Source organism: Conger conger, chromosome 5 (assembly GCF_963514075.1).
Source record: "Conger conger chromosome 5, fConCon1.1, whole genome shotgun sequence".
In the NCBI taxonomy this organism is placed as follows: domain Eukaryota; kingdom Metazoa; phylum Chordata; class Actinopteri; order Anguilliformes; family Congridae; genus Conger; species Conger conger.
In genome coordinates, this window is record NC_083764.1 from 1,237,614 (window position 1) to 1,258,583 (window position 20,970).

The 20,970-nt window shown below is 49.0% G+C and overlaps 1 protein-coding gene across 1 annotated transcript; it reads left to right on the forward strand.

Moving 5' to 3' along the window:
* The first annotated feature begins 14,795 nt into the window (after window positions 1-14,795).
* LOC133128149 (opsin-5-like) lies at window positions 14,796-18,718 on the forward strand. Its single transcript, XM_061241470.1, has 4 exons — window positions 14,796-14,934; window positions 15,524-15,817; window positions 17,330-17,652; window positions 18,356-18,718. Exons 1-4 carry the CDS (start codon window positions 14,850-14,852, stop codon window positions 18,716-18,718), a joined length of 1,065 nt encoding a protein of 354 aa, XP_061097454.1. The 5' UTR covers window positions 14,796-14,849.
* Window positions 18,719-20,970: the final 2,252 nt, after the last annotated feature.

Here is a 20,970-nt window from a genome sequence, read left to right on the forward strand (position 1 = left end):
TCCCGAAATCGCGGACTCGCGTACTCGCAAACACTCGCGAAATCGCGGACTCGCGAACACTCCCGAAATCGCGGACTCGCGAACACAGGCGAAATCGCGGACTCGCAAACACTCGCGAAATCGCGGTCTCGCGAACACTCCCGAAATCGCGGACTCGCGAAAACCCTCGAAATCGCGGATTCGCGAACACTCGCGAAATCGCGGACTCGCGAACATCCCGAAATCGCGGACTCGCCAACAATCGCGATATCGCGGACTCGCAAACACTAGCGAAATCGCGGACTCGCGAACACCAGCGAAATCGCGGACTCGCGAACACTCGCGAAATCGCGGACTCACGAAATCGCGGACTCGCGAACACTCCCGAAATCGCGGACTCGCGAACACTCCCGAAATCGCGGACTCGCGTACTCGCAAACACTCGGGAAATCGCGGACTCGCGAAAACTCCCGAAATCGCGGACTCGCGAACAATCGCGAAATCGCGGACTCGCGAACACTCGGGAAATCACGGACTCGCGAAATCGCGGACTCGCGAACACTCGCGAAATCGCGGACTCGCGAACACCCGCGAAATCGCGGACTCGCGAACACCCGCGAAATCGCGGACTCGCGAACACCCGCGAAATCGCGGACTCGCGAACACTCCCGAAATCGCGGACTCGCGAACACTCCCGAAATCGCGGATCCGCGAACACTCCCGAAATCGCGGACCCGCGAAATCGCGGAATCGCGAACACTCCCGAATTCGCGGACTCGCGAAGACTCCCGAAATCACGGACTCGCGAAATCGCGGACTCGCAAACACTACCGAAATGGCGGACTCGCGAACACCCGCGAAATCGCGGACTTGTGAACACTCGCGAAATCGCGGACTCGCGAACACTCGCGAAATCGCGGACTCGCGAAATCGCGGACTCGCGAACACTCCCGAAATCGCGGAGTCGCGACAACCCGCGAAATCGCGGACTCGCGAACAATCGCGAAATCGCGGACTCGCAAACACTCGCGAAATCGCGGACACGCGAACACCCGCGAAATCGAGGACTCGCGAACTCTCGCGAAATCGCGGACTCGCGAACTCTCGCGAAATCGCGGACTCGCGAAATCGCGTACTCGCGAACACTCCCGAAATCGCGGACTCGCGACAACCCGCGAAATCGCGGACTCGCGAACACTCCCGAAATCGCGGACTCGCGAAAACTCGCGAAATCGCGGACTCGCGAATACTCGCGAAATCGCGGACTCGCGAATACTCCCGAAATCGCGGACTCGCGAATACTCCCGAAATCGCGGACTCGCGAAGACCCGCGAAATCGCGGACTCGCGAACACTCGCGAAATCGCGGACTCGCGAACACTCCCGAAATCGCGGACTCGCGAACACTCCCGAAATCGCGGACTCGCGAACACTCCCGAAATCGCGGACTCGCGAACACTCCCGAAATCGCGGACTCGCGAACACTCCCGAAATCGCGGACTCGCGAACACTCCCGAAATCGCGGACTCGCGAACACTCGCGAAATCGCGGACTCGCGAACACTCGCAAAATCGCGGACTCGCGAACACTCCCGAAATCGCGGACTCGCGAACACTCGCGAAATCGCGGACTCGCGAACACTCCCGAAATCGCGGACTCGCGAACACTCCCGAAATCGCGGACTCGCGTACTCGCAAAAACTCCCGAAATCGCGGACTCGCGAACACCCACGAAATCGCGGATTCGCGAACACTCGCGAAATCGCGGACTCCCGAAATCGCGGACTGGCGAAAACTCCCGAAATCGCGGACTCGCGTACTCGCAAACACTCGCGAAATCGCGGACTCGCGAACACTCCCGAAATCGCGGACTCGCGAAAAATCGCGAAATCGCGGACTCGCGAACACTCGGGAAATCACGGACTCGCGAAATCGCGGACTCGCGAACACTCACGAAATCGCGGACTCGCGAACACTCCCGAAATCGCGGACTCGCGTACTCGCAAACACTCGCGAAATCGCGGACTCGCGAACACTCGCGAAATCGCGGATTCGCGAACACTCGCGAAATCGCGGACTCGCGAACACTCGCGAAATCGCGGACTCGCGAACACTCCCGAAATCGCGGACTCGCGAACACTCCCGAAATCGCGGACTCGCGAACTCGCAAAAACTCCCGAAATCGCGGACTCGCGAACACCCACGAAATCGCGGATTCGCGAACACTCGCGAAATCGCGGACTCCCGAAATCGCGGACTGGCGAAAACTCCCGAAATCGCGGACTCGCGTACTCGCAAACACTCGCGAAATCGCGGACTCGCGAACACTCCCGAAATCGCGGACTCGCGAAAAATCGCGAAATCGCGGACTCGCGAACACTCGGGAAATCACGGACTCGCGAAATCGCGGACTCGCGAACACTCACGAAATCGCGGACTCGCGAACACTCCCGAAATCGCGGACTCGCGTACTCGCAAAATCGCGGATTCGCGAACACTCGCGAAATCGCGGATTCGCGAACACTCGCGAAATCGCGGACTCCCGAAATCGCGGACTCGCGAAAACTCCCGAAATCGCGGACTTGCGTACTCGCAAACACTCGCGAAATCGCGGACTCGCGAACACTCCCGAAATCGCGGACTGGCGAAAACTACCGAAATCGCGGACTCGCGTACTCGCAAACATTCGCGAAATCGCGGACTCGCGAACACTCCCGAAATCGCGGACTCGCGAAAAATCGCGAAATCGCGGACTCGCGAACACTCGGGAAATCACGGACTCGCGAACACTCCCGAAATCGCGGACTCGCGAACACTCGCGAAATCGCGGACTCGCGGACTCGCGAACACTCCCGAAATCGCGGACTCGCGTACTCGCAAACACTCGCGAAATCGCGGACTCGCGAACACTCGCGAAATCGCGGATTCGCGAACACTCGCGAAATCGCGGACTCCCGAAATCGCGGACTCGCGAAAACTCCCGAAATCGCGGACTCGCGTACTCGCAAACACTCGCGAAATCGCGGACTCGCGAACACTCCCGAAATCGCGGACTCGCGAAAAATCGCGAAATCGCGGACTCGCGAACACTCGGGAAATCACGGACTCGCGAAATCGCGGACTCGCGAACACTCGCGAAATCGCGGACTCGCGAACACTCCCGAAATCGCGGACTCGCGAACACTCCCGAAATCGCGGACTCGCGTACTCGCAAAAACTCCCGAAATCGCGGACTCGCGAACACCCACGAAATCGCGGATTCGCGAACACTCGCGAAATCGCGGACTCCCGAAATCGCGGACTGGCGAAAACTCCCGAAATCGCGGACTCGCGTACTCGCAAACATTCGCGAAATCGCGGACTCGCGAACACTCCTGAAATCGCGGACTCGCGAAAAATCGCGAAATCGCGGACTCGCGAACACTCGGGAAATCACGGACTCGCGAAATCGCGGACTCGCGAACACTCGCGAAATCGCGGACTCGCGAACACTATCGAAATCGCGGACTCGCGAACACCCGCGAAATCGCGGACTCGCGAACACCCGCGAAATCGCGAACACCCGCGAAATCGCGGACTCGCGAACACTTCCGAAATCGCGGACTCGCGAACACAGGCGAAATCGCGGATCGCAAACACTCGCGAAATTGCGGACTCGCGAATACTCCCGAAATCGCGGACTCGCGAACACCCGCGAAATCGCGGATTCGCGAACACTCGCGAAATCGCGGACTCGCGAACACTCCCGAAATCGCGGACTCGCGAACAATCGCGAAATCGCGGACTCGCAAACACTCGCGAAATCGCGGACTCGCGTACTCGCAAACACTCCCGAAATCGCGGACTCGCGAACACCCACGAAATCGCGGATTCGCGAACACTGGCGAAATCGCGGACTCCCGAAATCGCGGACTCGCAAACACTCGCGAAATCGCGGACTCGCGAACACTCCCGAATTCGCGGACTCGCGAAAAATCGCGAAATCGCGGACTCGCGAACACTCGGGAAATCACGGACTCCCGAAATCGCGGACTCGCGAACACTCCCGAAATCGCGGACTCGCGTACTCGCAAACACTCGCGAAATCGCGGACTCGCGAACACTCGCGAAATCGCGGACTCGCGAACACTCGCGAAATCGCGGACTCGCGAACACTCGCGAAATCGCGGACTCGCGAACACTCCCGAAATCGCGGACTCGCGAACACCCGCGAAATCGCGGACTCGCGAACACCCGCGAAATCGCGGACTTGGGAACACTCGCGAAATATCGGACTCGCGAACAATCGCGAAATCGCGGACTCGCGAGCACTCGGGAAATCACGGACTCGCGAAATCGCGGACTCGCGAACACTCGCGAAATCGCGGACTCGCGAACACCCGCGAAATCGCGGACTCGCGAACACCCGCGAAATCGCGGACTCGCGAACACCCGCGAAATCGCGGACTCGCGAACACTTCCGAAATCGCGGACTCGCGAACACAGGCGAAATCGCGGACTCGCAAACACTCGCGAAATTGCGGACTCGCGAATACTCCCGAAATTGCGGATTCACGAACACCCGCGAAATCGCGGATTCGCGAACACTCCCGAAATCGCGGACTCGCGAACAATCGCGATATCGCGGACTCGCGAACAATCGCAAAATCGCGGACTCGCGAAAACTCCCGAAATCGCGGACTCGCGAACAATCGCGAAATCGCGGACTCGCGAACACTCGGGAAATCACGGACTCGCGAAATCGCGGACTCGCGAACACTCGCGAAATCGCGGACTCGCGAACACCCGCGAAATCGCGGATTCGCGAACACTCGCGAAATCGCGGACTCGCGAACACTCCCGAAATCGCGGACTCGCGAACAATCGCAAAATCGCGGACTCGCAAACACTCGCGAAATCGCGGACTCGCGAACACTCGCGAAATCGCGGACTCGCGAACACTCCCTAACCCGCGGACTTTTTTCCTTGGTAGTTGACATTTTCCTGTTTGTGTTTCACTTCATTATGCTTCTTTAAATGTGTGCACAGTACTGTCCCTTTAAGCATTTCATTCAAATTCAAACACAGTTTGTCATCATCCTTTTGAAGTCAAACATTTCAGGGCCAAAGCATTCCTTCCATCATCACAAGGCAATAGTCACAGATTCCAATTCATCAAACATTTGTTCCATTGTATTTCAGCATTTTCCAAAGTTTTCCAAAAGTTCATGACTTCCAATCCATTAAATGCTTAACACATCAAAACATCCAATTGCCCACATCAGCAGGGTTTTTCAATTTGTTTGTGCCATTGTTTGTGACATTGCCAGTGTTTGCTTTCAACTTTAAGTTCAATTTTTTAATCTTCATTTATTTACAACAAGCAGGTTTTGGCAGGGCTTCAATGTGTTTGTTTGACTCACCATTTGTTGCTTCAGGCGTGGTCAGCACCGGGTTATGGATGGTAGATGAGTTGATACACAAAACAAAACTAATCTTTTAAACTGCCTTCTAAATGATGTCAAATATAATAAAATATAATGCTTGATTTATGCTCCGGTAGCCTTTGTATAACACTTGAAAACCTTATCTTGCCGAGAGGCCTGCTTCCATACTTTCATTCAGTGTTCACATGTGTCACACTGACTGGTGGCAGCCATCTTACTTTTAACCCTTGACCCAAGGGGTGCACACCTCTAAGTGCAGTAGCCATACCTGACCAGTGGGTGGCATAACATGAGAAAACTAGCATGTACTATGGGCTAGGCTTCAACAACTGAAAGACAACATATCAAATGACACTAATCAAGCTCTTTTCCTTTCCACAGCCAAAGGTAAGTAACACACAAAACATAAAGGTTTCCTTCTAGGAATAATGGCTCCAACACCCAGGATCAGCGCTCCTAAACCCCACCGAGCACCAGCACAGAACCGGAGAAGGACCCGTGGAACCCCAGAAAACCACAGGGACTGGACTCCGGAACCACTACCACAAAGGCCCCAAAAACCCAGACACAGACGGGACCATGACCACTCTGGCCCCACCGCTAACCCCCACTCAGCTCCTAATTCTAACCGCACCCCTACCCCTACCCCGGACCGCAACCCCAACCCTACACCTAACCCTAACCCTACCCCTATCCCTGACCCCAACCCCCACCCCCACCCTAACCCTAACTCTGACCCCAACCCCCACCCCCACCCTAACCCTAACCCTAACCCTACCCCTGAGCCCAACCCCCACCCCCACCCTAACCCTAACCCCACTCCCACTCCGACCCCTGACCTGAACCCTGCACCCACTCCCACCCCCCCACCCCATGCCACTGGAGTCGGAGTAGCGGAGGAAATCTTCTACCCGACCAGACACCCCCGAACAACCCGTAAGGTCCAGGAATGGACCCTCAGAACCAGCAAACCGAACATAATCCTAGGGGACTCCAACCTCTCCAGGATCCAGTCCCACTCCAGGGGAGACCTCCAAATTGACAGCTACCCCGGAGCAACATTTTATCATATCGCAGGACTTCTGGAGAAAACCCAAGTGAATCCCAGAGTACAGAGAGTCATCCTGTCCACTGGGATTAACAACAAGGACCAGCACCCTAAAAAAACAGCAATAAAACAGCTGCAGACCATGCTGAGGATTTACCTGACATTTATGTCATGTTATGTTATGTTATGTTATGTTATGTTACCCTAGAAAACATACTATTTTCATTAATTGCTTATTGACTGCAGATCACGTTTTCTCTGACAGTTTAGGATAGGGAAGATTGCATATGCCTTATTAAATATAAAGTGGTTTCAATTTGCCAAAGAACAAAAGGGCAACATGCAGCTGTATCATTCAATTCAAAAACACTTCTGTGCAGCTTTATTCCAGCAGGTTAATTCTTCAGTCAACAGCCAGGCAGGCTTTAATGGTGTATAAATTATCTGTCCGCTCATCTTTGATCGATCTTCATAACCATTTATTAAGATTTTATTTTGGTTTTGTCCAAAATGATGCCTCAATTATGTGAAATAGCATGTGAAATTGTTTTTGCTGTAATGGCTTTTTATTCTTGGGGTTTCTGTACAGAACAAATATAATGCCGGTCAATATAATATGCTGTAAGTGCACCAGGAATGCACACACTTGTATGACCGCACAATTGTATATATAAAAAAAAAAAAAGTACAGTGCAATACATTTTAAAATAAACAGAACAAGGGTTTACCCCACAGAGACACATACAACATATGGGTTGCAATAAAGAAAGGCAGATCATTGTCCTGAAAATAAGAAAGCAGACTGTTTGTTGGGTTGCAGCACAGTGTAATGCATTCAGAAGTGGAAAGTCCAGGGGTCGGACAGAAGATGGTGTTTGTTCCGTGCATGATTTCACTCAGTAGTTCCGTAACCCTAACCTCCTGGTTAACAAGATGGGATGAATAGTAAATTTAGGTGACCCTGGGCAGGACCTTTACTTTCTGAATCTGGATTCTCAACCACTGACTTCATACAAACTTGCAATTGGCATTAAAATCAGTCTTGTAGTTCACTGGTGCAAACAATGTATTTTGCTGTAGTGAGCAGACCAATAATACTGTGGTCTTCTTTTTTTAATCTCTTTTGAGTTTTTCTTTTTCAGAATTTAACAGTTCAGTCCCTTCCCCTTAATCAGATATGTTAGCTCTAATATTTTTTGGGGAATTGTTAAATCCCTGTATAATGTTTTGCAAAGGTTTCAGTTGCGTGTTAACTGGGGCCTGACCCCCAGTACAGTAACACTTGGGACACAGAATCTCACCACTAGGCTGCAGATTGAGATGACGTGGCATAAATGGTAAATGGTGGGCATTTATATAGCGCCTTTATCCAAAGCGCGGTACAATTGATGCTTCTCATTCACCCATTCATACACACACTCACACACCAACGGCGATTGGCTGCCATGCAAGGCCCCGACCAGCTTGTCAGGAGCATTTGGGGATTAGGTGTCTTGCTCAGGGACACTTCGACACAGCCCGGGCGGGGGATCGAACCGGCAACCCTCCAACTGCCAGACGACTGCTCTTACTGCCTGAGCCAATGAGACGACTGCTCTTACTGCCTGAGCCAATGAGACGACTGCTCTTACTGCCTGAGCCAATGAGACGACTGCTCTTACTGCCTGCTCTTACTGCCTGTGTGGACGTGTAATGATTTCATCCACCTGCAATGTAAAATTCAGTTTTCCTTTTTATGCAATGAACAGTTTTCCATAGTATTGAGCTTGGGAAAAGGGCTTCACAAATAAAATGTAATATTTTTATTATCATTATAAACAGTATGCCATATTTACCTGTGGAGCAGCCTTGACTTACAGTTTGTTAAACTATGGGGATGAGCTGTGTGACCAGGTTGTCTTAAGCGAAGGTGTGCCCCAACTATGCTCAGAATACAAGGTGAGATTTCCGTTTCTCTTTACATTGATCAGGCCAACTGCTGGCTTCTTTTAATTCACAGTGAACAAGGGTCTGTACTTATTAATTATTCACATTAAGCTAAATATAAACATCTGCAATATGCATAATGGATAGTTGCTCTTGTGTCTGTCACAAACCTTTTAACACAAGCAGCATATATTCTGTCATTGATTTAGTTTATTCGCTGCCTATTATTGGACTACCTGATGTGTAAATGCTTCACCTAAGCCACAACTGCAGTACATTTACTCTAAAACCTTCTTCAATTTGTTGCTTTTGTGCAGCTGTAAAGGTGTGGAATAAGATTCATTATATTGCTTTAAAGCCTCATTGCCATGCCTCGATGGCTGTTTAACCCAGCATTCTGAGATATTGAGTTCTAAAAGACAGAGGACAACAACTGTCTAGATCAAGGATCATTGCCTTCAAATCCAAATCTTTTCTACAAGGTAATTAATTGAACAATGAGTGCTACTGATTGACCAGTGCTACGTGAACCTATGCACTTCACGTTGGATTAAAAGCATCCGCTAAATGACTAAAATGTAAAATGTAATGTAAGAGAAGTCCTGGCAGGGCCCCGACACACTTTAAATACCAAAGTATTCTGGCATCACCAGTGACACCTCTGTAGGAGGGAGGCCCATAGATCACAGGCCTGGATTAGAGCATCTCTGACTTTGATGTGGACAGCAGCATTCTTAGAGGCCATTTAATAGCTTGGTCCTCTACAGCATATCTTACAGTATCCATAGCAATTTCCGATATAATGTTGATAAAGACGGTACCAATCCTCCTGAACATTAAAAACACCAAATTATGGGATTGCAATTGTGGATGTAATGTTGTAATGGAAATGAAAGATGGCCCCCCAGGAAATAAACCAGCATACACAGGGCCCCCCCAGAACCAAGGTTGGGAAACATTACACCAGAGGCCTTCTGACATTAAAGATCCATCTGAGCTTTTGTCCTCTCATGTTGTCCTGACATTTCAAACATTATTTTGTCCTTCACTTCAAATCAGAGGTCGACGCACCTGCACCCCCCCCCCACCCCCACCCCCACCGGGCCCCCCCATGTAGAAACACACAGCACCACTCTGAATCTCACAGCAGGAGTTTGGCTTTCATATCCTAGTCTGAGTCCTCTCTCATGAACACCAAGGATTATTTACAGTTCCCACGAAGGTCTACCATAAACATGGTGACACAACATGGCCAAAAAGGTCACTTTGGCTATGACAAGTATTCATGTAATAATTGTAATTTCCTAATTTGACTGAACAGAGAGAGTGGGGGATTTTTTCTATTCAAATGGACTCAGTGAACCATTTCAGAGTAAATTCATCCTTCAAATCTAATGAATGGACACAGATTAAAGCCGTGCATACCTGTAGCCCAGCATTGTAGTATAATGAAGGCTTTACTCTGGATACGGAGAGAAGCATCATTTCAGTGCTCAGTAATCAGAGTAGGTTGTTAACCACATAGACGGAATGCTGAAAACCTTTTAGAAAGTAAAGCAGGGGAACATTGCAGGGCAGTTAATTTGGCAGCCAACACTCAGCCTTTCGTGATATCACCTCACTGATTGTGACATGGTGTCATCATGTTGTGATATCACCTCACTGATTGTGACATGGTGTCATCATGTTGTGATATCACCTCACTGATTGTGACATGGTGTCATCATGTTGTGATATCACCTCACTGATTGTGACATGGTGTCATCATGTTGTGATATCACCTCACTGATTGTGACATGGTGTCATCATGTTGTGATATCACCTCACTGATTGTGACATGGTGTCATCATGTTGTGATATCACCTCACTGATTGTGACATGGTGTCATCGTGTTGTGATATCACCTCAATAATTGTCACATATCACCACTTTGGTACATCAGTCACATTTCTCTTCACAGTGTGTAATTCTGTTAGGCTAAAATATGAATGATCCTAAATAAACAAATCAGTGAGAGGAAATACAAAAGTCACAGCTCATCAGATTGCCGAGCAAAACTCAAGAGCTTATATTGGTTAAATTTTTACTCATGACTATAGCGCCACCAACTGGCCAATCGGTTACATTTTAATAGAGAAAAAATAAATACATTTAAAATATATAGATATAGCTGCAAGCAGCAGTTCCAGGGGGTCCAAGCAGCATGACACTCGGCAATCACAGACCATGCCATTAACCCCTTGGTTATATTGCTCACTGTTCTGGGCCCTTGCCCAGTCTGACAGAACAGTGATATGAGCAATATGAGCAAGGTTTGTGGCAGTGTTAAATGTGTTGAGCGTGTTTGAAATGTGAAAGTAGAGTACATGTGTTAGCACATAATTCATAAAATGAGCTGATGTTCAGCGTGTAAGTTGTGAACATGTATGGTGTTGATATTTTGCAGTAAATGGTATAAATGTGTTTTTGTGGATGTTTTCTGTATTTCTTTGGTTGTGACCTGTAAAATGGTTATATGTAGGATGCAGTGTTGTCATATGTTTCTGCTGTAGTTGTTATTTTGTATTGAAAAGTAAAAATCATTTTGATTATCATTGCATATCAGGGGCAACATGGCTCAGGCAGTAAGAGCAGTCGGACACCGGGGATCGGGGCTCGATTCCCAGTCCTGCCAAAAAGCCAAGTTTGGCCGCTCATGTGGAGCAGCATAATTGGCTCGCTGCTCCAGAGGGAGGGACTTGGCAGGGTTAGTAGATCGCTGCACAACCCTGGGGTGCCTCAGAATCACGGTCACGAGCATGAGACCAGGTGGCTTGAAGAAGGCGTGTCGCTCTCCTTCGGGGCGCTGAGGGACGGGGTGTGGGGGGTGTATCTAATACTGGCTCTAATTCAATCAGACGGGGTACAATTGGCCACCAAATTGGGAGAAAAAGGGAAAAAATTTGAAAAGAAAACTTTTTGTGTCATTTTTAAGAGAGGCTTGAGAGGATATGTGTGGGTGTCACGGGGTGACCATGGCAACACAAAGGGCTCTTTTCAATCACTCGGACCCTGACAACGAATGAATCCTCTCTTCTTTTCATCACTCGTTTGTGCTGTAAATGCATATTTATTCACCTTCTCATGTCTGCAGTGCTGAACATACACTAAAACACTAATGCAGTGTCGTGTCTAGGAAACGACAGAGTCCAAATCTTCAATTTGTCGAAAAACATCTTCGCGAGGGAAAAGACGACACCAGGCAGCAAGATCTTCAGGAAAATCAGACTTTATTAGCACACGTGCATACAGCCGGATCAGCTCTCCAGAACTGAACCCCGACTGGCATTTGTACACCCATTTTATACACAGTTACTCCACCTACAACTCCTCCTCAAACCTCATTCTGGCAAATCAACCACACTTTTCTTATCGTAACTCCTCCCAACGCTCCTCCCACAACGTCATTGTGGCAAATTGCCAACGCTCCTTATGCTCTGCCAACTCTGTACAAAGTTCAGGGCATTCTGCCAACTACGTGTCCTCACTTCACCCCGCACCTGCTCTTGGCAAACTACCAGACCTCATAAAGTTCTGGATGCCCTCCCTCTAACACGTCATCCATACACGTCACTCTGTATCTTTCGCTTTTATAAGACTAAGCAGCAGTAATCATTGAAAATCTACAGACAAACTAAACATTTCATTAATATTCATTTCTAATATACTTTTCTAATATACAGACATACTAAACATTTGATTAATTATTCTTTGCTCTCATTTCAACAGTTTTCACTGTGGTTTCTTGCGTTTTCATAAGCTCAGCTATAATTAATGTTCTAGGTCAAATAGATACACTCCTGGCATAAAACATCGAGAGTCCCGGAGAAATCAGCTGTACAGTCATATCTTGCTCTGCCCGTGTCCTTGACAGTTTGGTCTACACAGTTCAAGACGGGCCCCCCCCTGCCAGCTGGCTGGGCTCACTGTGTAATCCTAGCACAATTTAGCAGTTAATCAGTTTGAAACTATACAGGGTACATATCATACTTTAATACAGATATATTGATAAACTTTTAGCACACATCGTCGAGAGTTTTGGAGGAACCAGCCTGCTCACTAAGGCGGAGTCTGATTTTGACTCGTGATTGGTTATCATGATTTTAGGAGGGAGATCTTTCGTTCTGTGAATTTTCCCCTACAGCAGATTAAATATGCTAAGAATGACTAAAATCCAGCCTGAACACATGCTGATTATTCTATAACCCCCTGTAGGTCTCAAGTCAGAATCTGAAGATGGGAAAGTCTGGATTAAGCAAAGGTAAGATACTATCGTTGAGACGGGTGCGTGGGGGTTGGACCCAAAATGCACGACTCAGAAACAATAGTAATATAAAGACCCCTCAGGGCTTTATTCGGGACGAATCCCAGGAGAGTAGTCAACACAAGCAAAGTCCATACACGTAGATCCAGCCAAACAAAAAGTAAACAAACAAAAAGCACGGTGCCGCGGGAAGAGGCAAACTCGTAGTCGGTAGACGTGCAGGGAGGTCCGGTAGCAGGAGAGCTGTCAGCGGGGAAGATGAACAGACGGACGGCAGGCAGAGGCGTAGTCGTGGACGAAGCGGGAGTCGAAACCATGAAACAATCAGCGAAGCAAAAGTACAAAAACGGTAGGCAAGGACGAAGTCCAAAAACAAACGATGGTCACAAAACAGAAATCAATAAACAATGGTCGGTAGACAGGCGTGGATCGTAACGTGTAATCAAACAGTAAATAATGCTCAAGAGTTGCGTGGTAAACAGAGGCAGACAATTTCGCAGTGAACAGTTGCGCGACTGGGCTATAAATGCAGGTGTAGACAGGTGTAGACAATTAGTTAGAGCGTAGCAAGGAAATGGAAAACAGGTGCGATGGATGACAAGTTTAACAAGGAGATTAGTAATCATTAGTAATAAACCTATCCTGCCCTAGCATTAGTAAATTAGTAAATGACATGTACGAGAAACGTAAGGTAACATGAACACATGATTAGTCTTGTTAGTTTCTACCCAATCCTGATCTAGCGTTAGTAGTTTTAGTAAATAGACAAAGAGAAACATTAGGGGAGTGAAGGACAGAACGAGAGAGAGAGAGAGAGAGAGAGAGAGAGAAAAGGCGGAACGCAAGGTTTGCGGAAAAACATGTAAAAGTGTATGCATAACAACGACCAGTAAACGTAACAATAAACATAAATCGAAACATAACACAAAGCGAAACTAAGACGATAATCACTCAACATAACCAGGTAATATAATCGTAACGAAACATAACTAGACATGACGAGAAAATAAATCGTAACAAGAAATAAACTAAACAACATGACGAACCTAGACTAACATAATACATGATAAGACACTACGTGACTAAGACAACATGAAAAAACATAAATCAACATAAAACATGGTGAGACAGACCTGAAACGTGACAATCGTGAGTTAATGAACAAAAGGGACTACGACCAACACTCATTTCTTGTTTGTTAAAGATCAACTGTAAATTCTGTAAATTCACTTTCTCCTCAAGCAGAATGAGAACACAAAAGTGAACCGATATAAGACTACGCACATAAATTATATCTTGATTGAAAGGTAAAATTAATTCAGCATTCAGGAAAGTCCAGGTAGTTAATTAACCTCAACTACAGAACTTCAAAACGTTCCGTAATTGGGGTTAATTCATCACAATGACCGTATAACCCAACAGGTGGTTTGTTTGAGAGTGACAGAGCGTAACCAGACGCCCTGCTTTTCGATGTGTAGTTTGTCTTTTGTAAGACAAATCAACCCGCGGGATGACGTTCGTCAGATGTTATGATATTCGGTTATAAAAGGGATGCGCTCGGAGAGGCGACTGTACCACCGAGTAATCCCACATTCTGCGCGACGTCTCTGACCACCCATGCCTGTCTGTGCGGATCACTGGCAAACGTTTCAGCGGTCCTCACATACACCACACAAAAGTTCCAGTACGAAACTGTCCACGGGAGTCTTCCGCACAGTCTTCAGCCGGAGTTGCACGAAACGGATGGAATTCCAGCAGAAGTGGCAGGCACGCGCTGCAGAAACCATCGGATTTTGGAGTGCTCAGTAACTGGCTTTTTTGCCACGACAATAATTCCACAATATTGTAAAGGTCGTGTTCATTTATATTATTTTAACATTGCATTTGCTGCTAGCATTTGTAAGCAGTTTAAACTACTTTTTCTCAACGTCTTTAATTAACAAAAGCATTCATCTTGAGGGTAACTTAATTGCTGTAGTTTTTTTATTGAAGCAATTCATTCATGTCTCTTTGTGAGTCACTTATGGATCGGAATTAGACTTCAAGCTATGAGACCGCCCGCCCGCTCCTGACCGCTGGAAGCTTTCCCTGTGCGTTCGCGCTGCTTCTGGAGTGATTCCAGCCGCTCTCTCCCCGAGCACGACGAGGAGAAAAGCCCGTCCCTACCCCATGGGAGACCCCATGGATGACCGCTATTCCTCCAAACTGTCCCCGGCCGTGGACTACGCAGCCGGTGCGTTCCTATTTCTTGTGGGTAAGCATGGGTTTTTATTTTTGCGATTGTTTGAACTTAATATTATTCAAGTCTGCAGTCAATGAATCGTTTAATGTTGGTAAACGCACGCTTTTTGATCGCTGAAAGCCTGTCAGTAATACAGGTCACGCTGTTCATCCTGGGTTATTGCGCATCATAACTCCGGTATGTCACAGATGCTAGAGGTCATAAATTAAATGTGTGTGTGTGTGTGTGTGAGTGCACATTTGTGTGTGTGCACGCATGCATTTTTTTTGTCATGTTTTTTGGGAGATTTATTAATTAATGATGATATGATTTGTATGCAACTGGTCACAATTAAGTAAACTGCTAATGGCTGCGATTGTACCGAGTGACAACCAGAGGGCTGTCTGAGCTTGACACTTCAGTTTGTCTGTCTGGCTGTGAACAGGACTGAGGTCAAATTAGGATAATGATGTTCATTTGGATATCACTTGTGCATCAGTGTGGTGACAGGGTGAGGTTGAGGGTGAGGTTGAGGGTGAGGGTGAGGGTTATTGCTGGTAAATGTTCAGCTTAATAAAATGTTTAGCTCCCAGAGTAAGGCTGCTGTGTGCCGTCTGCCTAGCCCTGCTGACGTTGCTGGGCAACATGCTGGTTCTGATCACGGCGTTTAAGCGGAGGAGCCAGATCAAGCCGGCGGAGCTGCTGAGTGTGAACCTGGCGCTGACGGACCTGGGCGCGGCACTCAGCATGTACCCCATGGCCATCGCTGCCTCCTGGAGCCATGGCTGGGTGGGGGGGCCGCCCGCCTGCCGGTACTACGGCATGATGGGATTCCTCTTCGGCGTGGCCAGCATCGCCACCCTCACTGCCATGGCAGGGGTGCGCTTCATCGTGTGCCTGAGCGTGCAGTCTCCCAGTGAGTGACCAATCAGTGAGCACTTCCCCCTCCCTGACCAATCAGTGAGCACTTTCCCCTCCCTGATCAATCAGTGAGCACTTCTCCCTCCCTGACCAATCAGTGAGCACTTCCTGCCTTTTTCCTAGTTGCCAGGTTACCTGCAGTGAAAGGCAGGGTTAATGAATCGTAGAGGGCAGCACTTGCTTCTGCTTGGATGAGCTGTTATCATTTCAGACCGGCTGAAGAGGGGTGCAACTCTCTTGACCTCCCTGCCCCCTCCTAACATTTCATCATCAAGTGGAAAAAAATGTCCAAATTCATACTCACACATCAATCATAATGGCTTCACATTGCGAGATGTGGGCCAAAGGCAATATCTGAAGAATAACTGAAAGCTGTCAGCTGTCCTGACCTAGAGATCCCTGCGGAAGCCACACACATACCTGGGGGTTGTGTGTCACATAGGGGGGTTTAGTGTGTCACATGGGGGGGTTTAGTGTGTCACATGGGGGGGTCTAGTGTGTCACATGGGGGGTTTAGTGTGTCACATGGGGGGGTTTAGTGTGTCACATGGGGGGGTTTAGTGTGTCACATGGGGGGGTCTAGTGTGTCACATGGGGGGTTTAGTGTGTCACATGGGGGGGTTTAGTGTGTCACATGGGGGGGTTTAGTGTGTCACATGGGGGGGTCTAGTGTGTCACATGGGGGGGTTTAGTGTGTCACATGGGGGGGTTTAGTGTGTCACATAGGGGGGTTTAGTGTGTCACATGGGGGGGTTTAGATCAGGCGGTGCACAGAACAGTGACACACACACTATACACATACACACACTCACACACACACACACACACTCACACACACAGAACAGTGACTCACACACACACACACTCACACACACAGAACAGTGACACACACACACAAAGAACAGTGACACACACACACACAGAACAGTGACACGCACACACACACACACAAACACAGAACAGTGGCACACACACACACACACACACACACACACACACACAAACACAGAACAGTGACACACACACTCACACACACACACAAACACAGAACAGTGACACACACACACACACACAGAACAGTGACACACACACAAACACACACACACACAGAACAGTGACACACACACACAAACAGAGAACAGTGACACACACGCAGAACAGTGACACACACACACAGAACAGTGACACACACACACAGAACAGCGACACACACACACACACACAAACACAGAACAGTGGCACACACACACACACACACACACAGAACAGTGACACACACACACACACACACACACACAGAACTGTGACACGCACACACAAACACAGAACAGTGACACACACACACACACACACAGAACAGTGAGATTACTGTACAGCAGCACGACCAGCAAACAAAAGAAACATTAACATGACATTACAGTCACTGAAGAGACTGTGCAGACAGCAGCAGTGGAGACGGACACTAGTAAAAGTCATTTGGGTTTAGCGTGTGTGTTTGGGTCCGCAGAAGAGAAGCTCAGTCTGCGGGGCGTGTGGGTGCTGGTGGCGTGCACCTGGCTGTATGGCCTGCTCTGGGCACTGCTCCCCCTGCTGGGCTGGGGCCGCTACGGGCCGGAGCCGTTCGGGACGTCCTGCAGCCTGGCGTGGGGGGACCTGGGCGACGCGAGCGGGGCCTTCGTCTTCGTCATGTTCTCTCTGGTGCTGGTGCTCCCCGCCGCCGTCATCATCGCCTGCTACTCGGGCCTGGTGCTCAGGCTGCACCGGGCCTATAAAACCGTCCACAGCCGTCGCCTGCCCAGCGTCATCAAGACCCAGCGCAAGCTCGTGCTGGTCAGTCCCTCTCCACACGCGGGGCACACCCACCTCCAGATCCCTGCTGAAATACTCCCAGACCCCGCCTTCCGGTCCACTTGGTTGTCTGAATTGCACCAGGCAAAATCAATCGAGAACTTAAAAATGTATTTGAATCCAAAACAATGACATAATTGATCCAGGTCTGCTGGTCATATGCAAGCACCATTTTGGGTGCCATTCCTCAAACGCTAACAGACGAATAAGGAATGACTGCAAGCTGGAGTGAAATCCGGCTGGGCAGGGCGGGAAAGAGGTGTGTTTCTGCAGTGAGGCAGGCACTCACCCACACAACACCAACAGAGCAGAGCTTGCAATCAAAACTGCTTATGGATTTTGACTGCAAGCTCTTAGGATTTTATTATTAATGAAAAGAAATCTCCTTAGATTCACGTGACGCCTATTCCCACCATTTCTGACATTGCAAACTCACCACCAATCACACATGCCTGTGTCACTGGAGGATAACAAGGTCATATTCTCAATTTGTGAATCTTTATCCATCTGGTCTGACGAGGAGGGGCTGCTATAGAGCGATGAGACCAAGCTCACGCCCTATTGTTCCCTGGCGTGGACGAGCTGATGGTTTATTACGAGCGTTTATTACGCGCGTTTATTACATGTGTTTATTACGCGGGTGTTTATTATGCATGTGTTCATTACGCGGGTGTTTATTCCCCAGATTGCGGTCCTCGTGAGCGCAGGGTTCCTCGGTAGCTGGGCTCCGTACGCTGCGGTCAGTCTTTGGTCCGTGCTGCAGGCCACGCCCGTTCCCCCCAGCCTGGCGCTGCTGCCCTGCCTGCTTGCCAAGTCATCCACCGTCGTCAACCCGCTGGTGTACTACCTGTTCAGCCACACCTTCCGCCGAGCGGTGCGCAACCTGCCCTGGACCTGCTGGCCGGCCGACACCCTGGGGGGGGCAGAGGCCAGCCCCCCCCGCACCCCCCCCCAGGAGCAGAACAGAGGAGCAGAACGCCTGGAGTTACACAGCAGAGCGGACACTGAGCCGGCACAGGCAGATATACACGCCAACATGCATACGTGAACACAGAACTCTGACACGCACACACAAACACACACACACACACACACACACACACAAACACAGAACAGTGACACACACGCACAAACACAGAACTGTGAGATTACTGTACAGCAGCACGACCAGCAAACAAAAGAAACATTAACATGACATTACAGTCACTGAAGAGACTGTGCAGACACTAGTAAAAGTCATTTCAGTCAGAAATGCACGAGCAGAAAGTCTAGCATGGCTGCTAATTTTCTCTGAACAGATGATAAAAAGGACTAGGGAAAAAAAGAGACAGATTAAAATAAACTCCAAAAGACAATAAATATTTAAAGTGAAACTGAAAGATTAATTTCTCTCTTCAAGGTGTAGGGCTTAATTCACAAACCTTTAAAAACCAACTTAAAATGAGCCGCGGTGGCACAACAGGGTAAGATGCACAAACCCTAACCCTCAGAATCACCGTCAGGGACACAAGACTGGGGTTCCCTTCAGAATCACCGTCAGGGACACAAGACTGGGGTTCCCTTCAGAATCACCGTCAGGGACACAAGACTGGGGTTCCCTTCAGAATCACCGTCAGGGACACAAGACTGGGGTTCCCTTCAGAATCACAGTCAGGGTGGGAGACGACGCACCCTGGAGAAGGCGTGTCACTCTCTGGATCATCAGATCCATTGCTGCTGCAGGGGACAGACAGAAGTCCAGGGCTTAAGGTGTAACAGTAGACGGACGTACCTCTGCACGGTTAGGCACATTTTCCAGTGCAGCAGAATGTGAAGTATATAACTGCTTCCGGGGATAATTTTGGGGAATTCTTTTAAAGATCCGCACAAAAAAAAATATATATATATATACATGTGCATTAAACCAGCTTTTTCCAGCGGTGCATTGGCGTTTCACAGAAGCCACATCTCTCCCCTGACAGCGTGTAGGTAGAAGGCAGTGACATACAGGTGACACAGGTAGACGGCAGTGACATACAGGTGACACTGGTAGACGGCAGTGACATACAGGTGACACAGGTAGACGGCAGTGACATACAGGTGACACAGGTAGAAGGCAGTGACATACAGGTGACACAGGTAGACGGCAGTGACATACAGGTGACACTGGTAGACGGCAGTGACATACAGGTGACACAGGTAGACGGCAGTGACATACAGGTGACACTGGTAGAAGGCAGTGACATACAGGTGACACAGGTAGACGGCAGTGACATACAGGTGACACAGGTAGAAGGCAGTGACATACAGGTGACACTGGTAGAAGGCAGTGACATACAGGTGACACTGGTAGAAGGCAGTGACATACAGGTGACACTGGTAGAAGGCAGTGACATACAGGTGACACTGGTAGAAGGCAGTGACATACAGGTGACACAGGTAGAAGGCAGTGACATACAGGTGACACTGGTAGAAGGCAGTGACATACAGGTGACACTGGTAGAAGGCAGTGACATACAGGTGACACAGGTAGAAGGCAGTGACATACAGGTGACACAGGTAGAAGGCAGTGACATACAGGTGACACTGGTAGAAGGCAGTGACATACAGGTGACACAGGTAGAAGGCAGTGACATACAGGTGACACAGGTAGAAGGCAGTGACATACAGGTGACACTGGTAGAAGGCAGTGACATACAGGTGACACTGGTAGAAGGCAGTGACATACAGGTGACACGAGTAGAAGGCAGTGACATACAGGTGACACTGGTAGAAGGCAGTGACATACAGGTGACACTGGTAGAAGGCAGTGACATACAGGTGACACAGGTAGACGGCAGTGACATACAGGTGACACTGGTAGACGGCAGTGACATACAGGTGACACAAGTAGACGGCAGTGACATACAGGTGACACGAGTAGACGGCAGTGACATACAGGTGACACTGGTAGAATGAGGCCACGGATATGCTCCAGCACGTGTTTATTACGCGTGTTTATTACGCATGTGTTCACTGTTGCTGAGGCCTGACGGATGCTGGTTTTAAAGATCAGGCTTTATTTACTTTATATTATCGGTGTCCTACAAGATATTTCATGAGTCCTTGTGTTTTGTGTCACGTGGGGTTCCACCAGGGTTATTCAAACTGTGTTGAGAGAATGGGGTGTCCTAGAATCAGGATGGGACATACTATAGCCAGACACACGCCAAGATAGCCCCACAATGGAGCCTTTGTGCTGATCGAACTGTGGCCTAATGGACCATCGGAAATAAGTCAGTTTGCCTTTATGCAACATTAACCGTCTGGTTATAAAACAAA